Source organism: Mesoplodon mirus (genome assembly GCF_964341445.2).
Source record: "Mesoplodon mirus genome assembly, chromosome: 11".
Classification (NCBI taxonomy): Eukaryota; Metazoa; Chordata; class Mammalia; order Artiodactyla; family Ziphiidae; genus Mesoplodon; species Mesoplodon mirus.
The window spans coordinates 45,653,420-45,672,518 of NC_138987.1; the positions used below are offsets into that span (position 1 = coordinate 45,653,420).

General features: G+C 45.8%; 1 protein-coding gene across 8 annotated transcripts in view; it reads left to right on the forward strand.

Moving 5' to 3' along the window:
* PPP6R2 (protein phosphatase 6 regulatory subunit 2) overlaps positions 1-19,099 on the forward strand; it is an 85,210-nt gene that overhangs the window by 29,751 nt on the left and 36,360 nt on the right. For 6 of the 8 annotated variants that reach the window (XM_082636983.1, XM_082636986.1, XM_082636985.1 and 3 more), the window contains exons 3-4: positions 14,396-14,503; positions 15,610-15,852. In XM_082636983.1, the coding sequence (XP_082493109.1) occupies positions 14,439-14,503; positions 15,610-15,852 (308 nt within the window). In that variant the 5' untranslated portion in view covers positions 14,396-14,438. Of the gene's footprint in view, positions 1-9,277; positions 9,423-14,395; positions 14,504-15,609; positions 15,853-19,099 lie in introns of all 8 variants that reach the window. The other 2 variants (XM_082636988.1, XM_082636987.1) reach the window with 2 other exon arrangements.

Below are 19,099 nucleotides of genomic sequence, written 5' to 3' on the forward strand. Positions count from 1 at the left end.
ATATGCATTAATGTACAGTATTTGTTTTTCCTCTTTCTGACTTAACTTCACTGTGTATGACAGTCTCTAGATTCATTCACATCTCTACAAATGACCCAATTTTGTTCCTTTTTATGGCTGAGTAATATTCCATTGCATATATGTACTACATTTTCTGTATCCATTCATCTGTCGATGGGCATTTAGGTTGCTTCTGTGACCTGGCTATTGTAAATAGTGCTGCAGTGAACATTGGGGTGCATGTGTCTTTTTGAATTATGGTTTTCTCAGGGTATATGCCCAGTAGTGGGATTGCTGGGTCATATGGTAATCCTGTTTTTAGTTTTTTAAGGAACCTCCATACTGTTCTCCATAGTGGCTGTATCAATTCACATTCCCACCAACAGTGGAAGAGGGTTCCCTTTTCTCCACACCCTCTCCAGCATTGGTTGTTTGTAGATTTTCTGATGATGCCCGTTCTAACTGGTATGAGGTGATACCTCACTGTAGTTTTGATTTGCATTTCTCTAATAATTAGTGATGTTGAGCAGCTTTTCATGTGCTTCTTGGCCATCTGTATGTCCTCTTTGGAGAAATGTTTATTTAGGTCTTCTGCCCATTTTTGTGTTTTTTTTGGTTTTTTTTGGGTTTTTTAAAAATTTATTTATTTTTGACTGCGTTGGGTCTTCGTTGCTGCATGCGGGCTTTCCCTAGTTGCAGTGAGCAGGGGCAACGATGCAGTGCACAGGCTTCTCACTGTGGTGGCTTCTCTTGTTGCAGAGCATGGGCTCTAGAGCGCAGGCCCAGTAGTTGTGGTGCACGGGCTTAGTTGCTCCGCGGCATGTGGGATCTTCCCGGACCAGGGCTTGAACCCGTGTCCCCTGCATTGGAAGGTGGATTCTTAACCACTGTGCCACTAGGGAAGTCCCTTCTGCCCATTTTTGGATTGGGTTGTTTGTTTTTTTAATATTGAGCTGCATGAGCTGTTTATATATTTTGGAGATTAATCCTTTGTTGATTTGTTTGCAAATATTTTTTCCCATTCTGAGGGTTGTTTTTTGGTCTTGTTTGTAGTTTCCTTTGCTTTGCAAAAGCTTTTAAGTTTCATTAGGTCCCATTTGTTTATTTTTGTTTTTACTTCCATTACTCTAGGAGGTGGATCAAAAAAGATCTTGCTGTGATTTATGTCAAACAGTGGTCTTCCTATGTTTTCCTTTAAGAGTTTTATACTGTCCGGTCTTACAGTTAGGTCTCTAATCCATTTTGAGTTTATTTTTGTGTGTGGTGTTAAGGAGTGTTCTAATTTCATTTTACATGTAGCTGTCCAGCACTACTTTTTTTTTTTTTGAGGTACGCGGGCCTCTCACTGATGTGGCCTCTCCCGTTGCAGAGCACAGGCTCCAGACATGCAGGCCTAGCGGCCGTGGCTCATGGGCCTATCCACTCCATGGCATGTGGGATCTTCCCAGACTGGGGCAAGAACCTGTGTCCCCTGCATTGGCAGGCGGACTCTCAACCACTGTGCCACCAGGGAAGCCCCCAGCACTACTTATTGAAGAGACTGTCTTTTCTCCATTGTATATCCTTTCCTCCTTTGTCATAGGTTAGTTGACCATAGGTGTGTGGGTTTATCTCTGTTCCGTTGATCTATATTTCTGTTTTTGTGCCAGTACCATATTGTCTTGATTACTGTAGCTTTGTAGTATAGTCTGAAGTCAGGGAGTCTGTTTCCTCCAGCTCTGTTTTTTTCCCTCAAGACTGCTTTGGCTATTCAGGATCTTTTGTGTCTCCATACAAATGTTAAGATTTTTTGTTCTAGTTATGTAAAAAATGCCATTGGTAATGTGATAGGGATTGCATTGAATCTGTAGATTGCTTTGGGTAGTGTAGTCATTTTCACAATATTGATTCTTCCAATCCAAGAACATGGAATATCTCTCCATCTGTTGGTATCATCTTTAATTTCTTTCATCAGTGTCTTATAGTTTTCTGCATACAGGTCTTTTGTCTCCCTAGGTAGGTTTATTCCTAGGTATTTTATTCTTTTTGTTGCAGTGGTAAATGGTAGTGTTTCCTTAATTTCTCTTTCAGATTTTTCATCATTAGCGTATAGGAATGCAAGAGATTTCTGTGCATTAATTTTGTATCCTGCAACTTTACCAAATTCATTGATTAGCTGTAGTAGTTTTCTGGTGGCATCTGTAGGATTCTCTATGTATAGTATCATGTCATCTGAAAAGTGACAGTTTTACTTCTTTTCCAATTTGTATTCCTTTTATTTCTTTTTATTCTCTGATTGCCGTGGCTAGGACTTCCAAAACTATGTTGAATAATAGTGGTGAGAGTGGACATCCTTCTCTCGTTCCTGATCTTAGAGGAAATGCTTTCAGTTTTTCACCATTGAGAATGATGTTTGCTGTGGGTTTGTCGTATATGGCCCTTATGATGTTGAGGTAGGTTCCCTCTATGCCCACTTTCTGGAGAGTTTTTTTTATCAATGGGCGTTAACTTTTGTCAAAAGCTTTTTCTTTCTCTATTGAGATGATCATATGGTTTTTATTCTTCAATTTGTTAATATGGTGTATCACGTTGATTGATTTGCGTATATATATATTTTTAAATAAATTTATTAATTTATTTAATATTTGGCTGCATTGGGTCTTCGCTGCTGCACGTGGGCTTTCACTAGTTGCAGTGAGCGGGGGCTACTCTTTGTTGCGGTGCACAGGCTTCTCATTGTGGTGGCTTCTCTTATTGCAGAGCACAGGCTCTAGGCGCGTGGGCTTCAGTAGTTGTGGCACACGGGCTTCAGTAGTTGTGGCTCGCAGGCTCAAGAGCGCAGGCTCAGTAGTTGTGGCGCACGGGCTTAGTTGCTCCACGGCATCTTCCTGGACCAGGGCTGGAACCCATGACCCTGCGTTGGCAGGCGGATTCTTAACCATTGCACCACCAGGGAAGCCCTGATTTGCGTATATTGAAGAATCCTTGCATCCCTGGGATAATCCCACTTGATCGTGCTGCATGATCCTTTTTAATGTGCTGTTGGATTCTGTTTGCTAGTATTTTGTTGAGGATTTTTGCATTTATATTCATCAGTGATATTGGTCTGTAATTTTCTTTTTTTGTAGTATCTTTGTCTGGTTTTGGTATCAGGGTGATGGTGGCCTCATAGAATGAGTTTGGGAGTGTTTCTTCCTTTGCAATTTTTTGGAAGAGTTTGAGAAGGTTGGGTGTTAGCTCTTCTCTAAATGTTTGTTAGACTTTACCTGTGAAGCCATCTGGTCCTGGACTTTTGTTTGTTGGAAGATTGTTTTTTAATTTTTTTAAAAATTTTTGGCTGCGTTGAGTCTTCATTGCTGCACATGTGCTTTCTCTAGTTGCAGCGAGCAGGGGCTACTTTTCGTTGTGGTGTGTGGGCTTCTCATTGAGGTGGCTTCTCTTGTTGCGGAGCACAGGTTCTAGGTGCACAGGCTTAGTAGTTGTGGCTCACAGGCTCCAGAGTGCAGGCTCTGTAGTTGTGGCGCATGGTCTTAGTTGCTCTGCAGCATGTGGGATCTTCCCGGATCAGGGACTGAACCTGCATCCTCTGCATTGGCAGGCAGATACATAACCACTGCGCCACCAGCGAAGTCCCTGTTGGAAGATTTTTTTTTCTTTTTTTTCGGTACGCCGGTCTCTCACTGTTGGGGCCCCTCCCGTTGCGGAGCACAGGCTCCGGACACACAGGCTCAGCGGCCATGGCTCACGGACCTAGCCGCTCCATGGCATGTGGGATCTTCCTGGACCGGGGCACGAACCCGTGTCCCCTGCATCGGCAGGCGGACTCTCAAACACTGCACCACCAGGAAAGCCCCCTGTTGGGAGATTTTTAATCACAGTTTCAATTTCATTACTTGTGATTGGTCGGTTCCTATTTTCTGTTTCTTCCTGGTTCAGTCTTGAAAGGTTATACCTTTCTAAGAATTTGTCCGTTTCTTCCAGGTTGTCCATTTTATTGGCATACAGTTGTTTGTAGTAATCTCTTATAATCCTTTGAATTTCTGCAGTGTCAGTTGTGATTTCTCCTTTTTCGTTTCTAATTTTATTGATTTGAGTCCTCTCCCCCTTTTTCTTGATGTGTCTGGCTAATGGTTTATCAATCTTGTTTATCTTCTCAAAGAACCAGCTTTTAGTTTTATTGATCTTTGCTATTGTTTTCTTTGTTTTTATTTCATTTATTTCTGCTCTGACCTTTATGATTTCTTTCCTTCTGCTAACTTTGGGTTTTGTTTGTTCTTCTTTCTCTAGTTCCTTTAGGTGTAACGTTAGATGGTTTGAGATTTTTCTTGTTTCTTGAGGTAGGCTTGTATAGCTATAAACTTCCCTCTTAGAACCACTTTTGCTTCATCCCATAGGTTTTGGGTCGTCGTGTTTTCATTGTCATTTGTCTCTAGGTATTTTGTGATTTCCTTTTTGATTTCTCCAGTGATTTCTTGGTTATTTAGTAACATATTGTTTAGCCTGCACGTGTTTGTGTTTTTTATGTTTTTTTCCCTGTAATTGATTTCTAATCTATAGTGTTGTGGTCAGACAAGATGCTTGATATGATTTCAGTTTTCTTAAATTTACTGAGGCTTGATTTGTGACCCAAGATGTGATCTATTGAGAATGTTCCATGCACACTTGAGAAGAAAGTGTAATCTGCGGTTTTTGGGTGGGATGTCCTATAAATATCAATTAAATCTATCTGGTCTGTTGTGTCATTTAAAGCTGTGTCTCCTTATTCATTTTCTGTTTGGATGATCTGTCCATTGGTGTAAGTGAGGTGTTAAAGTCCCCCACTATTATTTTGTTACTGTCGATTTCCTCTTTTAGAGCTGTTAACAATTGCCTTATGTATTGAGGTGCTCCTATGTTGGGTGCACATATATTTATAATTGTTATATCTTCTTCTTGGATTGATTCTTTGATCATTATGTAGTGGCCTTCCTTGTCTCTTGTACCATTCTTTATTTTAAAGTCTATTTTATCTGATATGAGTATTGCTACTCCCGCTTTCTTCTGATTTCCATTTGCATGGAATATCTTTTTCCATCCCCTCACTTTCAGTCTGAATGTGTCCCTGGGTCTGAAGTGGGTCTCTTGTAGAAAGCATATATATGGGTCTTGTTTTTGTATGCATTCAGCAAGCCTGTGTCTTTTGGTTGGAGCATTTAATCCATTCGCGTTTAAGGTACTTATCGATATGTATGTTCCTATTACCATTTTCTTAATTGTTTTGGGTTTGTTTTTGTAGGTCCTTTTCTTCTCTTGTGTTTCCCACTTAGAGAAGTTCCTTTAGCATTTGTTGTAGAGCTGGTTTGGTGGTGCTGAATTCTCTTAGTTTTTGCTTGTCTGTAAAGCTTTTGATTTCTCCATCGAATCTGAATGAAATCCTAGCCGGGTAGAGTGATCTTGGTTGTAGGTTCTTCCCTTTCATCACTTTAAGTATATCATGCCACTCTCTTCTGGCTTGTAGAATTTCTGCTGAGAAATCAGCTGTTAACCTTATGGGAGTTCCCTTGTATGTTATTTGTCGTTTTTCCCTTGCTGCTTTCAATAGTTTTTCTTTGTCTTTAATTTTTGCCAATTTGATTACTATGTGTCTCGGCGTGTTTCTCCTTGGGTTTATCCTGTATGGGACTCTTTGTGCTTCCTGGACTTGGGTGGCTATTTCCTTTCCCATGTTAGGGAAGTTTTCGACTAAAATCTCTTCAGATATTTTCTTGGGTCCTTTCTCTCTCTCTTCTCCTTCTGGGACCCCTATAATGAGAATGTTGTTGCACTTAATGTTGTCCCAGAGATCTCTTAGGCTGTCTTCATTTCTTTTTATTCTTTTTTCTTTATTCTGTTCCATGGCAGTGAATTCCACCATTCTGTCTTCCAGCTCACTTATCCATTTTTCTGCCTCAGTTATTCTGCTATTGATTCCTTCTAGTGTATTTTTCATTTTAGTTATTGTGTTGTTCATCTGTTTGTTTGTTCTTTAATTTTCCTACATCTTTGTTAAACATTTCTTGCATCTTCTCAATCTTTGCCTCCATTCTTTTTCCGAGGTCCTGGATCATCTTCACTATCATTATTCTGAATTCTTTTTCTGGAAGGTTGCCTATCTCCACTTCATTTAGTTGTTTTTCTGGGGTTTTATCTTGTTCCTTCATCTGGTACATAGCCCTCTGCCTTTTCATCTTGTCTGTCTTTCTGTGAATGTGGTTTTTTTTTTTTTTTTTTTTTTTTTTTCTTTTTGCGGTATGCGGGCCTCTCACTGTTGTGGCCTCTCCCGTTGCGGAGCACAGGCTCCGGATGCACAGGCCCAGCGGCCATGGCTCACGGGCCCAGCCGCTCCGCGGCATATGGGATCCTCCCAGACCGGGGCACGAACCCGTATCCCCTGCATCGGCAGGCGGACTCTCAACCACTGCGCCACCAGGGAGGCCCTGAATGTGGTTTTTGTTCACAGGCTCCAGGATTGTAGTTCTTCTTGCTTCTGCTGTCTGCCCTCTGGTGGATGAAGCTATCTGAGAGGCTGGTGCAAGTTTCCTGATGGGAGGGACTGTGGTGGTGGGTAGAGCTGGCTGTTGCTTTGGTGGGCAGAGCTCATTAAAACTTTAATCCACTTGTCTGCTGATGGGTGGGGCTGGGTTCCCTCCCTGTTGGTTGTTTGGCCTGAGGCGACCCAACACTGGAGCCCACCCGGGCTCTTTGGTGGGGCTAATGGCAGACTCTGGGAGGTCTCATGCCAAGGAGTACTTCCCAGAACTTCTGCTGCCAGTGTCCTTGTCCCCCCGGTGAGCCACAGCCACCCCCTGCCTCTGCAGGAGACCCTCCAACACTAGCAGGTAGGTCTGGTTCAGTCTTCCCTGGGGTCACTGCTCCTTCCCCTGGGTCCCGATGCGCACACTACTTTGTGTGTGCCCTCCAAGAGTGAAGTCTCTGTTTCCCCCAGTCCTGTCGAAGTCCTGCAGTCAAATCCCACTAGCCTTGAAAGTCTGATTCTCTAGGAATGCCGCCTCCCGTTGCCGGACCCCCACGTTGGGAAGCCTGACGTGTGGCTCAGGACCTTCACTCCAGTGGGTGGGCTTCTGTGGTATAAGTGTTCTCCAGTTTGTGAGTCACCCACCGAGCAGTTATGGGATTTGATTTTATTGTGATTGTGCCCCTCCTACCATCTCATTGTGGCTTCTCCTTTGTCTTTGGATGTGGGGTATCTTTTTTGGTGAGTTCCAGTGTCTTCCTTTCGATGATTGTTCAGCAGTTAGTTGTGATTCTGGTGCTCTTGTAAGAGAGAGTGAGCGCATGTCCTTCTGCTCTGCCATCTTGAACCAATCTCTGGCAGGCGGACTCTTAACCAGTGCGCCACCAGGGAAGCCCTACAGTATGTTTTTAAAACAGTAATATTGAGGGACTTCCCTGGCAGTCCAGTGGTTAAGACTCTGCGCTTCCACTGCAGAAGGCACGGGTTCAATCCCTGGTGGGGGTACTAAGATTCCCGCATGCTGTGCGGCAAGAAAAAAATTAATAATAATAATAATATTGAGGTGTAGTTTATGTACAATAAATGGACCCATTTTATATTTGTGGTTCTGTGTATTTTGACAAATACACCACCACAGTCAAGATTTAGAGCATTTGTATCACCCCCAAAACTCCCTCCTGTCACTCCCTCCTGCTGCAGCCCTTGATCCTAAGCAACTACTAGTCTCTTTGTCACCATGGGTTCATTTTGCTTTGTTTAAAATTGCATATAAATGGAATCTTCTGGTTTTACTTTTTTGTGTCCAGCTTCTTTTACTTACCACGTTTATTAGATTCATCTTTGTTTACAGATGTGCTTGTTCCTTTTTGCTGAGTAGTATTCCATTGTAGGTATACAATCCTTTGTTTATCCTTTCACCTGTTGATAGATATTTGAGCTGTTTCCAGTGTTTGACTGTTATGAATAAGGCAGCTATGAACATTCATTTACAAGGAGTCTTTGTTTAGATTTATGATTTCATTACTCTAGGGTAATACCTCGGATCGGAATTACTGGATCATACGGTAAGTATATGCTTAACTTTATAACAAGCTGGCGAAGTGTTTTCCATCGTGGTCATGCCATTTTATGGTCCTACTCACAGTGTATGGGTGTTTCAGTTCAGCATCCTCATCAACACATGGTATTGATAGCTTTTTAATTTTAGCCCTTCTAGTGGTACCTTATTGTGGTTCTGATTTGCATTTCCTCGATAGCAGTGTTGGTCATCTTTTCATGTGCTTATTGGCTATTTGTATATCTTCTTTTACAAAGTGTCTGTCCAAATTTTTTGTCCATTTTGTTTAGTTGAGTATTTTTTTTTATTATTGCTTTGTAAAAGTTCATTACACGTTCTTGATAAGAATGCTTTGTCAGGGCTTCCCTGGTGGCTCAGTGGTTGGGAGTCTGCCTGCCGATGCAGGGGACACGGGTTCATGCCCCAGTCCGGGAAGATCCCACATGCTGTGGAGCGGCTGGGCCCGTGAGCCATGGCCATTGAGCCTGCATGTCTGGAGCCTGTGCTCCGCAACGGGAGAGGCCACAACAGTGAGAGGCCCACATACCGCAAAAGAACAACAATAACAACAACAAAAAACAAAACAAACAAACAAAAAGAATGCTCTGTCAGATATAGACAGCAAATACTTTTCTCCTGGTCTGTGACTTATCTGTTTATTTTCTTAATGGTATCATTCAAAATTGAAGTTTTCAATTTTGATGAAATCCTGTTTATCAGTTTTTTTTTAATTTTTATTGGGCTATAGGGGATGGATTGGGAAATATCTCTGCAAGTTATGCCCCACTAGGGAAATGTCCCTTCTAGTTTTCCTGGGATAGCTTTCGGAGCTTTTTCGTTTTCTTGGAGCTGCTGCTCTTGCTGGCAGCAGCCTCTTCAGGCCCTCTTTTTCTTGGGGACAGTCTTGTTTCCTGGCTCTTCAGGGTCACTTATGGTTCCTCTTTGGGGAAAGATTTCTTCCTTTTGGGAGGACTTCCACTGCCAGCTGTCTCTTTAAGATCACTACTAACCAGCTCCTCTGTGGAAGAAGATTTCTTTTTCTTGGGTTTGGAGAAGGAGACAGATGGGTCTTCCATTCCATTCTCCTGAGGAGCCTCCTGGGGCTTTTGCTTTTGCTTCCTTTTGGGTCTTTCACTTGTCTCTTCACATTCCTCTGGGGTCTTACTGCTGTTCTCTGAAGACACCAGGGCAATCGCAGCCAACTGTTTGTTTTCCTTCTTCAAGCATTTCTTCTCCTGTTTCTCCAGCTTCCTTAGTAATCTTGGCAGCTGCTTCCTCTGCCTGAACGCCTCCTTCATGATATGCAGATTGTTTCGTGGAATCTCTCCAGTCTCATAGAAGGACAGCCACTCCTCAACTTGTTCTCGAAGCTTCTTCTCCCCAAATACACTGGTGGGTACCTCAGAGAAGCAATCAGTTTGTGAGGCAATACTGCATTTGCTTGCCAGGTATTAGGAGATGCAGCCAATGAAGGTAGAGTGGAAAATGAGTCCATATTTTGGGGTGTTAACCCTTGTCTTCAGGCTCTGGAAGCTTGATCCCTTTGCTGGGCCCAGAGAATCCCTCAGACACCAGGACTGGCTGTTTATAAGTTTTTTTTTCTTTAATTTGTCTTTTCTTGTATCTTATCTACCGCAAGTTCACAAATCTTATTTTTAATTAAATTAATTAATTTATCTTTTTTTTTATGACTACGTCAGGTCTTAGTTGTGGCACGTGGGATCTTCGTTGAGGCATGCGGGATCTTTCCATTTTTATTTATTTATTTATTTATTTATTTATTTATGTGTTGAGTCTTCGTTTCTGTGCGAGGGCTTTCTCTAGTTGTGGCAAGCGGGGGCCACTCTTCATCGCAGTGCACGGGCCTCTCACTATCACCGCCTCTCTTGTTGCGGAGCACAGGCTGCAGACGCGCAGGCTCAGTAATTGTGGCTCACGGGCCTAGCTGCTCTGCAGCACGTGGGATCTTGCCAGACCAGGGCTCGAACCCGTGTCCCCTGTATTGGCAAGCAGATTCTCAACCACTGCGCCACCAGGGAAGCCCGGGATCTTTCATTGAGGTGCGCAAACCCAGTAGTTGTGGCGCGTGGGCTTAGTTGCCCCGTGGCATGTGGGATCTTAGTTCCCTGACCAGGGATCAAACCTGTGTCCCCTGCATTGGAAGGTGGGTTCTTTACCCCTGGACTGCCAGGTAAGTCCCCCCAAATATTTTTTTCTTAAGTTTTCTTCTAAAAATTTTAGTGTCAGCTTTTATGGTTAAGCCTGTGATCCGTGTATGATGTGAGGTAAGGGTTGAGGTCATTTTACATATAGATATTCAGTTTTTCAGAATCATTTGTTGAAAAGGATTATACTTTCCGCATCAAATTGCTTTAGTACATTTATTGAAAGTCACTTGACCATATGTGTGTTCATCTGTTTCTGGACTTTTCTACTTTGTTCTGTTGAACCACTAGAACCACACTGTCTTGATTAATCTCACCTTACAGTAAGTCTTGAAATAGGTGGTGTTAGTACTCCAAGTTTGTTCTTCCTTTTCAAAATTGCTTTGGCTATTCTAGGTCTTTTTCCATATACATTTTAGTATCAAGTTATCAATTTCTGTTTTTAAAAACCTGCTAGGTATTATTTGGGGTTGCACTGACTCAGTAGACCAGTTTAAGGAAAACTGACATCTTAACAATATTGCATTTTCTCATCCATGAACATAGTATATCCCTCCATTAAGTCTTCTTTAATTTCTCTCAGCAGCGTTTTGTAGTTTTCAGTGTGCAGATCTTTTTTTAAAAATAAATTTATTTATTTATTTTTGGCTGTGTTGGGCCTTTGTTTCTGTGCTTGGGCTTTTTCTAGTTGTGGTGAGTGAGGGCCACTCTTTGTTGCTGCGTGGGGGCTTCTCACTGTGGTGGCTTCTCTTGTTGGCGGAGCACGGGCTCTAGAGGTATGCGGGCTTCAGTAGTTGTGGCACGCAGGCTGAGTAGTTGTGGCTTGCAGGCTCTAGAGCACAGGCTCAGTAGTTGTGGCACACAGGCTTAGTTGCTCCGCGGCATGTGGGATCTTCCCAGGCCAGGTATTGAACTCATGTCCCCTGCATTGGCAGGTGGATTCTTAACCAGTGCGCCACCAGGAAAGTCCCTCAGTGTGCAGATCTTGCACATATTTTATTAAATTATCCTGAAGTATTTCACGTTTTTGAATGTCGTTAGCAGAAGTTAAATATTTTTTATTTACCAATTTTTATTGCTAGTATATAGTGATACAATTACATTTTGGATATTGACCTTGTAACTGGTAAGCTAGCTGTTCACTCTCATTAATTCTTGTAGCTCTTTTCCTTATAGATTTCTTAGGCATTTCTGCTTACACAATCATATTATTTGTTAGTAAAGAAAATTTTACTTATTCTTTTTCAATCTGTGTGTGTTTTATTTCTTTTTCTTGTCTTATAGTACTACCTAGGACCTTCGCTGCAATCTTGTATATAAGTGGTTAGAGTTTGTTGTTCCAATCTTAGGAGGAAAGCATTCAGTCTTTTCACCATTAAGTGTGCTGATAGCTGTAGGTTTTTTAGTAGATGCCCTTTATCAGGTTCAGGAAGTTCCCTTCTATTTCTCATTTATTGAGAGTGTCATGCAAGTGTGTTGTATTTTTTTCAAATTACTCAAACCCAACCATATTACATGTAAATGACCTAAATATTTTAATTAAAAGACAGAGAATAACAGACGGAATAACAAAGCAAGACCTTATCAATCAGTCTTTGCTGTTTAAAAAGAAACACTTTATTTTTTTATTTTTATTTTTTTAATTAAGAACTTTATTGAAGTATCATTGACAAATAAAAATTGTACATATTTAAGGTGTACAATGTGATGCTTTGATATATGTATACATTATGAAATAATTACCACCATTAAGCTAATTAGCATACTGTCTTGATTTTCATTCTATTTATCTGGCTATTCTTAGTCTGTATTCTTTGCTCAGGAACACTATTAGGCCTTAAAATATTTTAGCTTCACAGATGCTATTTTCTTCTCATCCTATATCTTTTTCTTTTTTTCTTTTTTTTTTTTTTTTGCGGTACGTGGGCCTCTCACTGTTGTGGCCTCTCCCGTTGCGGAGCACAGGCTCCGGACACACAGGCTCAGTGGCCATGGCTCATGGGCCCAGCCGCTCCGTGGCATGTGGGATCCTCCCAGACCGGGGCACGAACCCGTGTCCCCTGCATCGGCAGACGAGCTCTCAGGCGCCTCCAGGGAAGCCCTCATGCTATATCTTTTCTCTACAATCTCATGGCTTCATTTATTCTCTGTGGCTTCATTTATTTCTCCACCTCAAACTGTTTACCTGAGTTTACCATGCATACATCCAATTGCGTACATGCCAGATTTTCTTAGATCTTTCAAATGAATATCAAGCTTGTGTACAAAGCCAAAGAAGTTAATGATTTTCACTGCAAACATGTGAAACATGCCTTGTGAAATTGTGCAATGTAATGATCTTTTAAGATTCCTATATCTGTGAACGTCTCCAGCTATGTATGCAGTCGAGAACCAAGATTAATCCTTGACCTTTTTTCTCCCACATCCAGTTAGTCATTGAGTTCTGCCCCTGTATCATGTATTTACATAGCTCTCTATACCTGTTGTACCTAAAATTTTAAATATTGTATAACTGATTATATATTTGCATGATTATATAATCATTACAAAACTTCCCTAGTAGGCTGAACTTTCTGTGAAGTCATAGACTGTATTTGTTTTGCTCACTGTTATAACCCCTATATATAATGCAGTTCTGGCTTATAATAGGTGCTAAATATGTACTTTTCAATGAATTAACAAAGCATATGAGTAAAATTAAATAGTTTATAAAATATTGTCTCAAGTCTTTTTTAGAATTATATGACTCTTTTGAGGATCATACTTTTTTTTAAATTGAATTTTATTTATTTTTTTTATACAGCAGGTTCTTGTTAGTCATCCACATTATACGCATCAGTGTATACATGTCGATCCGAATCTCCCAATTCATCACACCACTTTAAATATAAAAATACAGGGGGCTTCCCAGGTGGCGCAGTGGTTGAGAGTCCGCCTGCCGATGCAGGGGACCATGGGTTCATGCCCCGGTCTGGGAAGATCCCCCATGCCGCCGAGCGGCTGGGCCCGTGAGCCATGGCCACTGAGCCTGCGCGTCTGGAGCCTGTGCTCCGCAACGGGAGAGGCCACAACAGTGAGAGGCCCGCGTACCGCAAAAAAAAAAAAAAAAAAAAAAAAAAATATATATATATATATAAATACAAATAGGTTGACAGTAAAAGGATGTTAAAGGATATAGCAAATATAAACCACAAGAATGGTATGCTGTAATAGTGTCAGACAAGGCAGACTTCAAGATACCCTATATTCACTTCAAGACACTCACCCACTCTCGCTGAAAACAGGACGCGTAGAAGCCACCTCTAGCTGCCATGTCTGGCAAGTTCTTGTTTGGAAACAAAGCCTTGCCTAGGTGGGGGTCCTCCCTCTGGTTCCCCTCTTTCCCTGGATTGTATGTTATCCAAGCATATGAGTCATTCTGTAGGGCCTTAGGAGAGAGGGCACCTGATGTGTGTGTGGGGACATCCATCTTTTCCTGAAGGTACATCTAGTAATCATTATTTCTGGTCCCCCAGAGTCTGTAACTAACACTGACAAATACCCATCTGCACTCCTCACGAGAGAAATAAGGAAGATATTAGGACCTAGATGGAAACTGAGTGCAGGTCAGCGTGTGGAGTCCCTTGCGCTGCAAGTCCAAGAGACCCCACCTCTGAGTCTGGCGAAGCAGGTGGGATTTTGTCAGTGAAGGGACTGAGCACAGGAGTGTGCGCAGAAGGGCAAAGGCAGAGAGTGCGGTGTGTTTGGGAAGAGAGACACGGCATCCTTGGGGTCGGGGAGGCAGCGGGAAGTGCCCAGAGGACCTGGAGGCACGTTGGGAGAGGCGGCCTGGTGAGCGGTGGGCATTTGGGGTCAGCACAGGCTTTAAACCACCGTGAGAGGGACGTGAAGACGTGTGTCTGTGTTTTGGGAAAGTGAGTTTGACGCAGCAAAGACGAGGCTGTGGAGGGTGTGGCTGTACAGCTGAGGGGCCTGTGTCCGGGACTCCTGGGCAGCTGGGCGTCATGCACAGACACACTGGGGCTCACATCACGTGGGAAGTCCTTTTCTCTTTTAAGTAAAGCGATTAGGTAAGTCCCGTCTACTGTCAGCATGGTTTTGCACGTAGCGATCTGTGTAACACTGAAAAGGTGATCTCAAGATACAGGTGTAACTTTGTTGAAGATGCAGGCTTCATGTTTTTCATTTTGTATCCAACAGCGAAAACTTTGTTGCAAACCAACCTAGGCCCACAGACTGACATATGAGACTCACTGAGTGCTGCAGACCTTGTAGAGTCCAGGCAAAGACAGCAGGAGCCCGCAGAGGGTGATGTGGGGTGCAGGGGAAGGGGTGGGTGGATCGAGAGTCCTTAGGTGGCGTGACAGGACCTAGGACTCGGTGTGTGCATGTGAGGGAGGTGGGGGCCTCAGGGACAGCCCTGGCTTACTCAGCAAGGTGACGCAAGGAAACAAGGGGCCGAGTAGGTGGGGATGGCAGAGGGGCAGAGGGTCGAGCAGAGGGAGCTGTCCTGAGCGTGGCCTGCTGAGGTTTGTGCTGGGAGCTGTTCTGTGTCCTGTAAGGAAGGGATGGCCAGGCGGGTACGGCCACGAGGGGAGGCGTCGGAGGGACAGGGAAGCAGAGCTCGTTACACTGCTGGGTCCTGGAGGCCGGAGGTACCGACCTCACGCGGGCCACATGCAGGAAGCCCAAGGGGGGCCGGAGGCAGAAGGGGGAGGAGCCAGGGCGGAGCCGAGGCTGCAGCTTTTATTGGGGTTTCCACGCGGAAGGCAAGGCTGGACAGGGTGATCAGTTTCGGGTCAGCTTGCTTGGATGATTTCGGCGGGCTCTCAGCTACATGGGTGGCTCCTGGTTGCCTGGCCCCTGGCCCTGGGATAATGACGGCAGTGGAACGTAGTCCCCTGGGTATGTGTGGGCCCACAGAGGAGGAGGGCCCCGGGGGGTCAGCCTGCAGGTCACAGGAGTGCTCCTGGGAGCCCTTTGCCATCTCTAGGAGTTGGCCGCCCAGGAGGGGCAGTGTCTTCTCAATCAGAAAGTTTTTTAAAGATGTCAAAACATAATATACAGAGACTTTAAAATATATACGATACAGAGACGTCTGGGGAGAGATGTCCAGTGCTCGCTGAGGAGGGGCTGGACCCTGGGGAGGAGGGTTGTGAGTCTCGCTGTTTGGGTGGAGGGGCGTCCCCCGTCGGACGTGTGGGAGGCCGGCACGTGTTGGCCTCGGAGCCCAGGGGCTGGTGGTGGGAGCCCCGGGGGCCCCCCGGGAGGGCAGGAGGCTGAGCTGTCCTGCCGTACATGGGGGAGTGCCCCCTGCAGCCCAGGCCCTGTTGTGGGTGGACTTCGGGACCTGGTGCGGGGGTTGCTGAGGCGGGTTCGCACCTGGTGGCAGTGACCCTCTTGTCTGCTCGCAGCTCTGTGGGCGTCACCATGTTCTGGAAGTTTGACTTGAACACCACGTCCCACGTCGACAAGCTGCTGGATAAGGAGGACGTGACGCTGCGAGAGTTAATGGATGAAGATGACATCTTGCAGGAGTGCAAGGCCCAGAACCGGAAGCTGCTGGACTTCCTGTGCAGGCAGCAGAGCATGGAGGAGCTGGTGAGCCTCGTCACACAGGACCCGGCCCTGGACGTGGAAGAGAAGGTCCGCTTCAAGTATGTACCGCGGCGCTGAGTGGCCTGGAGCTGGGCAGCGCGCAGGGTGGCAGCGGGCGGGGCTTGAGGACGGTCAGAGCCGGGCTTTCTGACGGAGTGGCTGACCGTACACGTTTGCCCCGCCTGACACGTGAGAAGGCCCCTCCGGTGGGCTTTGCTTCTGTGATGTTGAAGGTTTGGGGATCTCCTGTGTGTGATTCCTCACTCTGGGTTATAGCAAGCTGCGCTGTGTTGGAGCGTTTTGGGTGAATATGTGCTGAAGAAAGGCTGAGCCCTGACAGGCCGATGGGTGCAGCCTTGGCCTGACTGGTGAAACAGCCAGTCCCCAGAGACAAGCGGCATCTGACTGCTCGACCATGGGGTCTTGGGCCTGGAGGACATATTTTGTGTCATTAGTGATCCTGACCGTTCTCAGAGTTTTTCCTAAAATGTTCCATTCAACAGTCGGCTGGGATGTTAGGGGACGACAAAAGGGACAGGGCAAGGACTTAGGACAAGGGTTGGAGTGAGGACAGAGTGTGAATGGGTGGGGCCTCAGGTGACAGGAAGGACAGCAGAGCCGGCCTCTGGCTCTGAGGGTGCCTCTCTGGGCCCGAGCAGGCTCTGGGAAGCGGGGGAGCTGGGGCTAGTGATGCAGAGGGATTCAGGGCAGACAGGGTGCCCTCAGCTGCTCACGTGTCCCACAGGGAGTCGGCGTGTGGTGGTAAAGTCTTAGTTGGGAAACTACGGCCTGAGGTCAGATTCTGTTTTTGTGAGGCCTGCAAGCTGAGAATGGTTTTTACATTTTTTTTTTTTTTTTTTTTTTTTTTTTTGCTGTACGCGGGCCTCTCACTGTTGTGGCCTCTCCCGTTGCGGAGCACAGGCTCCGGACGCACAGGCTCAGCGGCCATGGCTCACGGGCCCAGCCGCTCCGCGGCATATGGGATCCTCCCAGACCGGGGCACGAACCCGTATCCCCTGCATCGGCAGGCGGACTCTCAACCACTGCGCCACCAGGGAGTCCCTACATTTTTTAATGGTTGGAAAAAATAGAAAAATAATAATATCACATGAAAATGACAAAATTCACATTTCCTTGTCCGTCATTTTCATTGTAAAGTCTTGTTGGACACATCCGTGACCCGTTGGCCATGACAACATAGACGTTCTAAAATATTGACTCTCTGGCCCTTTACTTTTTACAGAAAGTCTTTGATGACTTAGGAGGCAAATAAAGAAGGATGGGGTGATGGGGAGTAGTGCTGCAGTCGTGGTAGTCTACCGCGCCCCTCTGACAGGGAGTCAGCCGGCGCTGGAAGAGGAGAGCTCTGGAAGGAGGCGGGGGCTTGCTTGTGGAGGAGCCAGGGGCTTGGGGCCATGGTGATCACCTGCGATAGATCAGAGGCCATCGTCCCTGAGATGTGCCCGGTCAGCGCCTCTTACCTCAGCATCGCCGTTAGTGGGCCCCATTCCTTTCACTCTCTCACCCCCAAATGTGTCCTGTTGCTGACCCGTCGAGGGTCTCCCTGTCTGGAGGGTGTTGGCGACAGTGTGACGGGGAGAAGGGCTGGGGCAGCATGTTGTGGTTCTGGGTGGAGGGGTCCCAGCGTGGCATCAGTGAGCCAGGAGAGAGTTTGGGAGAGGTTAGCAGTGGGTGAGTACAAACAAAGCAAACAGGGCAGTGAGAAAACCTTTAACTCTGAGGGAAGGATGCGTGTAAGTAAGCAAATAGAACAGTGTTTGCATGTTCATGCAGAGGGCAACACTGGACATGGATTTAACTAAAAATTGTGGTATAATTCTATAGAGGTGGGGAAGGGGCAGTGGGGTGGCAGGGCAGGGTGACGTGAGACGTGAGAGCTACATCTTCGTCTTCCACCCTAGGAGGTCAATTTGTAATACCTCAAATTGCTAGATGAAGAAGTGTACTTGTATTTTATTTGGAAACATGGACGTCAGTAATACAAAAAATGCCAGGAGACTGGTGACTGTCTCAGGAGTGGGATGTGGGAGTGGGAAAGGAGGGGGCTGCTCTTCCTCACGAGCCCCGTCATACAGTCTTAAAAGCATTTGTGCGTATCACCTGTTTTTGGTTTTTGGTTTTTAAAAATATTTATTTATTTACTTGGCTGCTCTGAGTCTTAGTTGTGGCACACAGGATCTAGTTCCCTGACCAGGGATTGAACCCAGGCCCCCCTGCATTGGGAGTGTGGAGTCTTAACCACTGGGCCACCAGGGAAGTCCCCATATCACCTGTTAAAAAAAGTAAAAAGCTTTTAATTTAAAAAGTAATTTTAAAATTAACTTGCTTTTATTAAAAATTTATTTGCTTTTCATTAAAATTAAATCAAAACGTCCTTTTTGAGAAGAGGAATAGGCTGGGTAGATGGATGAGGTAGTAGCTGAAGGAAGAAGTGGGGTCAAGATCATTTTTTAAAGATGCCGAAGATACAGATAGGCCCTGTTTCAGGCTTTGAACCGTAGGTCTCTGTCGAGCTGCTCAGCTCGGCCCTTGGAGCGTGCGGCAGCAGCAGGTGACACGGCGGAGAGCGCCGAGCCAGTGCCTGTGCTGCTCGGCCTCTAGATGGCCACCCCAGGCCGCCTGGGCAGGGCGGCAGCTCCTCCTCCAGCCGCCTTTGTGCCTCTGCAGCCCAGCTGGTGTGGCTTCACCCTTGTGGCTGCAGGCTGGTTACGGAGAGACCCTTCCCGAGAGCAGGGAGTGTGCCCGAGCCACACGGGTCCAGAGGAGCGGCCCTGAGTGGTTAGCTGTTCTGCTAAAGCCAGAGGCTGCTCCATGCAGGTGAGACCTCTGTGGAGCAGCCCTGGGCTGGGAGCTGGCCACCTGGTCCAGCCTGAGAACCCTGCGGACGCTTCTGGCCTTTTTCTTGAGATTCCTGTGCACTTTGCAGAGCTGAACCATTTGAGAAATCAGACAGAAAAGCCAACAGATGGACGCCAAGTTACCACTTCTGTTCCTCATGCGGTGGTGGTGGGGGGATGTTGTCTTAGCTCTGAATGGAGGGCTTCCTTTTTCCAAATCAGAGTTAGAACTGCTCGCCCAGGGGAAGCAGGGCTGGGTCAGGGCAGGACCCCAGGAAGGACCCCACCCCCACCCCCACCAAATAACCCTGCCTGCCGCACTAAGGGGCAGAGCAGAGAGGACGGCTGAGCCCAGTTGCCCAGCTGAGCCCCTCGGGAGCAGCAGGGCAGGGCCCAGAGGGAGGCGTGAAGTGGGGAGAGGGAATGAATCCCCGCCTTTATGGTTCCT